The 10100-nt window shown below is 42.1% G+C and overlaps 1 protein-coding gene across 1 annotated transcript; it reads right to left on the reverse strand.

Annotated features, from left to right (window-relative positions):
• Nucleotides 1-7062: 7062 nt before the first annotated feature.
• Nucleotides 7063-8887, reverse strand: LOC134502801 (D(1) dopamine receptor-like). The gene has a single exon (XM_063311295.1). It carries the CDS (start codon nucleotides 8885-8887, stop codon nucleotides 7460-7462), a length of 1428 nt encoding a protein of 475 aa, XP_063167365.1. The 3' UTR covers nucleotides 7063-7459.
• Between the last annotated feature and the right edge of the window lie 1213 nt (nucleotides 8888-10100).

Genomic DNA, 10100 nt, shown 5'->3' on the forward strand with positions numbered 1-10100 from the left:
TTTCCTTGAACACCCTTTTCAGATGGAAAGGTGGGAGGTGGGATTATATACATGCAGTCAACTAATAGTAGTGAGGCTGATGTCAAGAGTTCCAGAAATCAGGTGAGGCGACAAACTGGCACCCTCACTTTCTTCAGCAGCTAAGTGGATTAGATCTGTCACAGTAAAATACTGGAGCAATCTCTACAGAGTGCCAGAAAAATGCTTCACCCTCACACCCAAACTGTACCGCAACCGCAACCTGATTTTGATTGAGGGACATTTAGTCATTCCAGTTCCTCAATTCTGTTTATTTTGCTTTTTTTTTTTTTTTTTGAAGATTGCCAAAAGAAGAAAGTGGAAAATGACCCTTCAGTTTTGCAAAAGATGTTCCGCAGCAGTGGAATGTCAAGAAAACGGACATCTGCCATTTTCACCTTCAGCATATGAATCTGACTCTTCCAAAGTATTTTGTTCTGTTTAAAAGTCATAGCCCAACTTTATCTTTGATGTCACCTTGAACATGGAAAACAGGCAGCCGCCCTCCTCTCCTCTTTTCCATCTCTTTCCTCCTGCCATTCTAAACTTAGCAGACAGGATGAGAATACATAAAGAGGAAATAATTAAAAGATGCAGATAGGAAAAGCTAAGTAAAAAGGCTTTGTTATTGAAATAAGGTACAGAGGTGTTATTAACAGCCAACCCAAATCAAGTGCTCAATCAAAGAACATTAAATTCAGGGCTGAACTAGACACGGGTTGGACTGATACATCACATGCTCTAGTTTATTTAACTAAAGTTTGTTGAAGAAACCACATTTAGTTAGCTTATTAACACATGTTGTGCCATAGAGCCATGGGTTTCACACCATAATGGGTGTGGATGCTTCTTTATTAACAGTAGTTCTATGCAGCATGCCATGATAAAGAACCCCAAAGTGGTTTATCATCTAATCAAAACCAACATCAAAACCAACATGTACAGTACTAAGTCCAAGCTAAATTAACCATTTTATGAATTAGCTTGATCTTTCAAATCCAGACATTGCATGGAAATCATGTATGCAACTTCATTCCTGGCATTTAAAACAAGAACGCCAACAAATAGCAGGTGGAGGGGGAAATTGGCTGAGACTCTGGCATGGCCTTCCAGCCAGACTAGAAAAGAGAGTTGGTTGATGGATCAGTGATCTCACTTTGAAAGAGGCAGAAGCTCTGAGCAACTATTCAGTAACAGGTATCAGCAGAACATACCCACAACAATAACAACATTTGTTTAGTGACAGTTTGGACTTATGATGGTGCTAAAAAAACTCATGACCGGTCCTCAAATTTACGACCATCGCAGCGTCCCAGCATTCATGTGATCAGGATTTGGGTGCTGGGCAACCAGTTCACATTTATGACCACTGCAGCATCCTGTGGTCATGTGATCGCCATGTTCTACCTTCTCGGCCAGCTTCTGGCAACCAAAATCAATGGGGAACCACGTGACTCGCTTAACAACCACATGGTTCACTTAACGCCCGTGATTTGCTTGACGGTTGCCACAAAAAAGGTCATAAAATCAGGTCAGATTTGCTTAATGACTGCTTCACTTGGCAACTGAAATTCCGGTCCCAATTGCGGTAGTTGAGCGAGCACTACCTGTGATGGTTCGCTGCTTAGTATAGTTCGATATGCAAAGCCCAGTTCTGCCCACTATGAATCTTGTGATCTGCCTATTTATCATACATTTTAATCCAAGGAATACACACATTTCAAAGTTACAGACTAATGTACGCATACAGCATCTGTGCATTTTCTTTATGAAGTTGAAGAAATTGTAACCCTTAATGATGAATCAATGATTTAGACCTTAGGAATGCAAAGCTAATCTTTCTGTCTTTCCATTCTGGTCTTCTGAGCAAACAGAGAGGTTCCTGATAGCAATTATCTGATGCCCCACTTCAACATTTGTTTCCCTTATTGGTGGTAGAGGGGAAAAAGTCATTTATTTTCCTTTGTCTCTTCTCATTTAAAGAATTAAGCTCTTTGGAATGTATTTGTAAGAGGTTTCATTTGCAGCTTTATTCAGTTTATAGTCACTGTTACAGAACTAATCCTTGAGTAAGGTGTTGTTGAAAGGAACAAAATGTCTTTGCTTCCCCTTTGATTGTGATTCATTCAATATTTTTTTTAAAGTTCCATTTTTAAAATGGAAAACTGGTCCTCTTATCTGCATGTTATGCTGGTGCAGTGCCACCATCCTGTCTTTCAAAAGAACCTGAATTTGAGAAAATAATTATTGGGATTTCTAATATTGATGGTTTTACTTCCACTGGTAGAGCTTTCCTGCTTTAGACAAGAGTCCAGTGGACTGCATGATGCATGTTTAATTTGTTTCAAAGGTGTTCTGGAATTGATTAGTCTAAATCCATGGAAACACTCTCTGTATATGTGAAGGGAGATATTTATTTCCAAAAATCAGGAAGCGTAGATGAGGTATGTCGGTGATGCACAACTCAAACCCTAACCCTGACCCCAACCCTTTCTGGAGCCTCCAAAGCAACCCCTGATTATCCACTGAAATTCAGTTGCATGTGTGAGACTAGGCTGAAGCTGCCATAACCTAAAGATGAAGCAGGCACGTAAGCAGAGAGGACAAAAACCAGGAATCTTGTCCAAAAGATCCCTTCAGGGAGGTAGACAGGAATCCCTCTAGCTGGTGCCTGGCAGCCTAGTTGAGATGGACTTTGGTAAGTGTGGATAAGCATGTGTGTATGTGTGTGAGAAAGAGCAAATGTATCTTGCAACCAGTAAAGTTTTGCTGTTACTTTAAGTTCACTGGGCCTCCGTGTATTACAAAGGACCTGTTGTGCCTCAGTGTATGGTTGGAAGTGACTTGTGTGTGTCCCCAATTATTTCCCGGCTGTTGACCAGGGCTGTGCGTCTTGTCTGCTCAAGCCACACCTCTCTGGAAAACCCAGGTAGAAAGCAAGGGGGGCTGATGAGATCCGCGTGCCTCAACAGGCTGAGTGTGTGAGCGAGTGACCATAACCCAAACCTGGGAGCAGCATGTGTTAACACATACTTTAAAAAGATTTTTTATGGTATGAAAAAGCATATCATAACTACACATCTGGTCCGAAGAACCACTAATAAAGCCTGGATATTTTTCAGTCACTCTCTCCTCACTCTCAGAGTCAAAAATGAATGAATGAATGAATGGAGAATTAGAAATGAGGCAACCAGCCACAGAAAGGTTATTCATCCCTAGTAAGGGGGAAGAGCAAGGAACGAGGGCTTCTTTATAGAACAATATTGGCTTTCTTACACATTCATCCTGATGCTGTTAAGATTAATATAGCTTGTATTCTTCACCTAATGGTATATCCTTTCTCCTAGCTAAAGACTTCAACAGCCCTCCTCAACCCAGTGCCCTCCAGATAATTAGCTTATTGATTCATTCATTTGTTCAATATTTTTTTGTCTGCAGCAATCAAGAGGTATGACAAGATTGCAACTGTATTTGGTTATATCAGCTATGAAATGCTCTGCCAGCCCATCCAGAAGCCAGCAGCTGGAGAAGGCTACTTTCAAAGAACCATCTCAAAAATATTATTCTGTAGATGGAAGCTCCCCACCTGGTTTGGTGTTGGCATGTCAAAGGATATGAAAATTATCTTTACCATTTTAGAACTGCAACTAACTTCAGTAAAAACAGCCATCAAAGTGCAGCAGACCACACAAATCATGATTTCTTTCTGTTTAACAAAGCATATCTCTAGTTCTTACAGACTCTGTGAAATTATCATCCAGTAGGGTTCAGACCTTGGGCTAACCTACTAAGCCATGATTTTGATGATGGTGATGATGATGATGATGATGATTTATTAGATTAAGGGGATGTCTGACTCCAGAATGAGTTGGGGTGGTTCACACTTAAAAAACTGAAGACATTGAAAAGAAAATCCAATGCCTCCAGACAAACCACACTCCATGTACCATAAAATACAACTGTTGGGGCTCCACAAACACTCTACCACAAGGCCTGGGAGAACAGCCAAGTTTTTAAAGACTTCTGGAACATCATCCAGGTGGAAACCAAACACATCTGTTAAATAAGCTCCTACAAATGGATCCACATGACACAGCAAGCCCAAAGCAAAGCAACTGCATGATGGTTTTGCATGAATTGTAATTCCAGCCCCTATGAAGGTTGAAAGTTTAAGGACCCAGGGAGAAGTTGTGGCCATAAGCAACTGATAGCAATATCCAAGTTAAAAAAACAGTCTTTTAAAATAGTCATTTAATATTAATATTTTTGTAGTTTTTTTTTTAATTCAGTGGGTGCTTATCATCTCAGCACCCACTGTCAACATTAACCTTCTTTGAAAAAAGGTGAAATGTTAGCCAAAAGGCATGTGGTAGGGGTGGGGAGGCAGTATATTTGCAAGTACTTTGACAGTCTGGAGCTTGACTCAGCTTGAAACAGGGGAAACTGGCAAGTTAAGTCAACTCACTAGCCTATCAGGCACCATCTACACCAGCTTTCCCCAGTCTGGTGTTTTTCATATATGTTAGACTAAAACTCTAATGAGTCCTAGCTTGCATGGGGATTTTGGGACCTGTTATTCAACACCCCTGGAAAACTCCAAGTTGTGGAAATGGGTTTGTACTGGCTAGCAACCATTTTCTGAGATTTCTGGCTGCAATCTTTCCTAGCCTTGATTCTTGGAAATAAGAATCTAAACAGTGCCAATGAGAAATAAGACAGCAAGCATTCTGGGGGCATGAAAAAAATAACTCATAATTACCTCCCAACCCTCTCCTTTTCAAAACAAGCAACAACAATAATCACAAAATAATTCCCCACCAATGTAGGAAGAGTGATCATACTCCATTGTCATGAAATTGTTGGAAGGAAATCTTACCAAACGTTCGTTTTTGCCTTACCAAGCAAGCAATTGCTTGAGCAGAGGTAATTGTTTTATTGTCCAACAGCATGTAGAGAGTATGCTGGTTGGAAGGTGGCCACCCATATATTTCCCCAAGGAGAGCTTGGCTGTTGCTATGCAAAGGTGTTCCTGCCTCCTAGGAACTTGAGAGAAGTGTAGTTTACCAGATTTCAGAGAGGCGGCACTCTGTGGTCAGCCCCCCTGCTGTTGGTGTGTCCTAATGGTCTGGGTTCCCTCTGATGGTCTGGGTTCCCTGTGGGGAACTGGCTGGGTTCTCTGTGGGCTGTGGCTTTGTCTACTAGCTTGGAATGTTCACCTTGGAAGGAATCTTTTGTTACTTGATTATGGAGAACTGTTTGGCTGTTCTCCTGAATGGGTTCTGCTAAATTCTATGAATGAGCAACCTTTTGTGTTCCAAGGTTTCTGATTAAATCGGAAGGGAATCCTTTGTCTAAACAGTTGGGCTTCCCTTTATTTTTTAATCTCTGGTATCCCATTTTGGAACCCATTCTATTTTGTAACTTTTAACCTTTTACCTTTCTCAAGGGGAAGTCAATATTGCAGGAAGACAGTGTTCTAGGGGGAAACAACAAGGAGGGCGGGGAGAGATCTTAATCTTCAACAAAATGTTGGAAAGAAACTGAAAAATGATGGAGGGGAAGAGGAACTGTGAACAGGAACATTACTAATATGCTGAAATGGTTACTTAATTTATTAGACAATTAGTTTTTGAAAAATCCATGTACGGTACATGCCAATTAACCCAATGGTTTTGTGCTAGCAGGAAGCGGGGAGCAGAATTACTTCTCAATGAGCAGCTGAACGACCACATATTACTAGTATATTTTTTCTGATAGCTCAATAATGACACAAGGATGAAGAAGAGAGTCACAGGATATTTGTTTGTCTGGAAGCTGAAAACAGTTGTACATGCATAAGTAAAAAAAAGGGGACATTTGCCTTGAAGTTTTTCAAAAGTGTTCTTGCCCTACACCAGTATTTTTCAAACTTGACAAGTTTAAGATGTGTGGACTTCTTAAGGCAAGAGCTTTATTATGCCAACTCAAGGCTTAAAGAATAGTTTGCAAGCTTTTGAGTTAACCAGTTTTCATTCAGCAAGACTTCTAAAAAGTACAAAAAGGGAGGAGAAAAACAAAGCTGGCAGTGTGAAGGCTCCATCTCTACCAGTTATAGAATCTAAGCTGAAATATAGAAGGGGAAGAGCAGATATTAACTTGGGCCAAGCTGTCTTCCAAAACTTGCTGGAACAAGAAGCAGCATATGATTATTGTTCTCCTATTTTTGGAAAAGCAAAGTCCATCTACTAAAAACAAAGCTATTTCTATCCTCAGGTGAGTCTCACAGGTCCCTCAGCAAGTGGGAAGACAAAACCAACTCAGACAAATAATTGTATTAGCAAACCTGGAGAGAACTCGAAGTGCTGTTCCGGCTAAAGTTGCTCATCCAGAAGGTGGCACCGAGCTGGCCTTGGCTGATTTTGAAAAGCTAAGAAGGTCCAACCTGTTAGTACCTGAATAGAAGGCCTCAAGGAAATACCACAGCCATAAGCTAGACTGGGAAGATGGGAAAGCATCTTGGAAGAAGATAACGGCAAACCATTTCCATATCACTGCTGAGTCAAAGGAGGCTGTATGTTTTACTACGAAAAGAGAGTTAGATCAGATAGATTGATTTGCTGGTGAAAAGGCAAGTACCTCCAGAGAACAGAGTTCCATATAAAATCTTTCTTTAGTGTACAATCTCATTATTGAACAACTGAATTTGCTATTTTTCCAGACCACATGAAAAGCAAGGATAGTTGGGTCAATTAAAAACACACGTACAACCCATCCATATTAAGGCAACACAACAACTAGGTGCCCGCAGACCACTTCCAGTTACGCAAGCTAGGGCACATTGAGCTTTATACAGTAGCAACACACTTTTCCTCTTCCCTTCAGCACCCAACATACCACCTTTAATAATGATGAAGAAAGCTTGCAAGCAACTGTTAACCTTTGAATTAGCTTAATAAAATCATGGATTTTGAATGTTATTTTCTAATGGCCAACATTTCTGTTTCTGCTTTTTTAAAATGTGATATGAACTGGATTTCATATTAAGTCATGCAAATAACAGTGGCGCTGTATTTACACCGATCCGTTAGAGAGAGGAAAGATCGTGTATTGCATTCTTCTCCTTGGTGATATCCAATGATTGAAGATCATCAGCCGCATAATTACTAGAAACACTGTGCAAAGTCTTGGGGCACTTTAAAAGCTAACACTTTATGCCGTAATAAATGTTTGTGGATAATAATTCATCAGATGCATGATGTAGTCCTGTGGTCCATGGAACCTTACTTCATAGTAGCTTTTAAGATGCCACAAGAAACTTTGTTGGTTTTGCCACAATAAACATAGTTATCCCTCCAGAAATACTTTCTAATAAGATACATAGATACTTGTTTTCAATGAGATAGATATTCAAAATGATCTAATTAGGCCCAACCCCTTTTCCTCCACATGCATCCACCAAGTTTCATCTAACCCATGGAAAAGGTTCATGTTCACTGCTCCCATTCCCCTCTGCATGATCATCCTTGGTTCTCTCTTCATCCATTACATTGGAGGCAAAGGGAGCGATCTTCTCCAGTGACAGATCTGTCTCATACTCCACATGAATAAGGGCTGACAAAACAGTTGCACTGTTATCAGGAGATGACTGGGAGACCTTGTCAAACATGACATCATCATCCTCTCCTTGAAGGGTTATAGCATGAGGGAGAAGGTGTGGGTAACTTAAGGCCCCAAGGTCTTTCTGGCAGGTGGTGTCATGATGGTATGAAACCATCTCATTGCTGAAGTTTACTGTCTCTACAGCATTGCTGGGACACAAGCGACCACAGCCCAAGATGGCTGCAAAAGCCCTCTGGAAGTCAGCATTGAAGGCATAGATGATTGGATTAAGAGAGGAGTTTGCCCAGCCAAACCAGACAAAGATGTTGAAAACTGTATCACTGACGCAGGGCAGCTTCCCCAGCTTATGCAGGTTGGGATCACAGAACGGCACAATGCAGTTGAGCACAAAGAAAGGAAGCCAGCAGAAGACAAAGACTCCCATTATGATAGAAAGGGTCTTCAGGACCTTGGTTTCTTTTCTAAAGGAGTTCTTCAAGGAGACCTCATGAGAACACTCGCTGCTTTGGCAACTCTGGGCATGTTCCACAGCCCTCTCTAGAGAAGAGATCCTTCGTATCTGTCGCTGCGCAATGCGGAAAATCCGGGTGTATGTCACTATCATGATAGCAACAGGAATATAGAAACTGATGAATGATGAGGAGATAGCATAGGTTCTGTTGAGGCTGGAGTCACAGTTCCCTTCTAGGATCCAGGTGATGTTGGAGCCTGATTCCTCATCAGGAAGGAGCTTCCTGGCTTTGTGCCATCTCAGATGGACAGGTATGAATGAGATCAGAATGGAGAGCATCCAAGCCACCCCAATCATAACAAAAGCTACCCGCTGGGTCATCTTCCGTTCATAGCGGAAAGGGCTGGAAATGGCCCAGTAGCGGTCCATGCTAATGATGCACAAGTTGAGGATTGATGCTGTGGAACACATGATATCAAAAGCCACCCAAATGTCACAGAAACCACCAAAAGGCCAGAAACCAGCCACTTCAGCAACTGCTTTCCATGGCATCACCAGCACAGCCACAAAGAGATCTGATACAGCCAAGGAGATGACAAAGAAGTTGGTGACCTTGCAGCGTAGATGCCTAAATTTGATCACGGCCATGCACACAAGTGTGTTGCCCAGTAAGGTGAAGAGGATGAGAAGCACTAACAAGGCAGCCATAAACACACGCAAGGAAACTTCTGTATTCTCCACTCGGCCCTTCTTAATGAATGTATCATTAGTCATGACCAATGCGCCATCTCTTCCTCCTGACAAGTCAAGTCCATCCATGTCTACCTGTGATCCTTCTGTGCCCGTGATGCAGTGTGCACCATCAACTACAGCTTTGCTACTCCAACAGCCATCATGAAGCCCAGCTTCTCCACCAGCATTTCAGAAAGAATCACCCCACACTCCCAAAGACTCCAGGCTCGCAGATACAACTTGAGCTAAAATGAGCAATGTTCAACATTTCACTCCTTTTCAAGACTCCAGCAAGTAGCCTGACATTTCCTCCTGCACCACCCTTTGCTTCCCAAGACTGCCACTCGCAGCCAGCCAGTTCTCGCCTTCTATACTTTTTGCTGAGAGGATTCCTAGTGCAAGCTCTCACTCTATGCTTCCCCTCTTCCCCACAAAGCTCATCCGCTTTGTCTCTGGCTGGCAAGAGTTTAGCAAGACCTTAGTCCATTTTCTGCTAGTTAGGATGGGATAGGGTAAAGTAAGACACGGGGGACGGGGGGGGGGGGGAGAGATTGAGAGAGAGAGAGACCTGGGGTTTCTCCTCTTTTGCGGCGGCGGCTGCTGCTAGAAGCTCTTTCTGCATATGAGCTCAACACTCTGTTGCTGTTGCTGTGCTCCTGCTGGTGCCAGCATGCCAAGACCTCTGCTCAGGGGAGAATCCTTTCTTATCTCTCTTCATCCCTTTGCTGAAGATTATCAGGGACCTGAGATGAGGTGCCTTCAGCAGAACCCAAGGACTCTCCAAAAAAAAAAAAGCAGCAGCAGCAGCAATCAAGGAATGGAAGAACAAGCAATTAGAGGAGCCACAAGGATTCAGAGACTTTGATTCAATATTAAGACAGCAGGATGGAAATTCTAATTTGGTAATGACACCCTCTTTGAAGCAGGGCAGAAAGCTGCAGAATGTGGGAGTCAGAAACTGCAGGGGTAAGAAAGGGCTTTTACCTAAACTACTGTCTTTGTTATGCTGGGGGGTGGGTGGGTGGGATATGCAGAATTCAATCATCTCCCCCCATTTCCCTGCAATCTGAACACCAGCTTATTCTCCTAGACTCCTCACAATTACTTCCACTAGAAATACTCATTTTAGTTCAACAAGGAATTCTTTGCTTTTACAGTAATGGGAAATGTATATTTTTGTTGCTATTACTAGGAACTGTAAAAAGTACCTAGTCCAACAGCCTGCCAATGGAGGAAATTAGTTGTTACAATGCCTCCGATAGGTGACTATCTACCCTCTGCTTTAAAATCTTCCCCACCT

This window comes from Candoia aspera, chromosome 9 (genome assembly GCF_035149785.1).
Source record: "Candoia aspera isolate rCanAsp1 chromosome 9, rCanAsp1.hap2, whole genome shotgun sequence".
NCBI lineage: Eukaryota > Metazoa > Chordata > Lepidosauria > Squamata > Boidae > Candoia > Candoia aspera.

Coding starts and splice junctions, on each gene's coding strand:
- LOC134502801 (XM_063311295.1), bottom strand. CDS start 8,887: ATGGATGGACTTGACTTGTCAGGAGGAAGAGATGGCGCATTGGTCATG.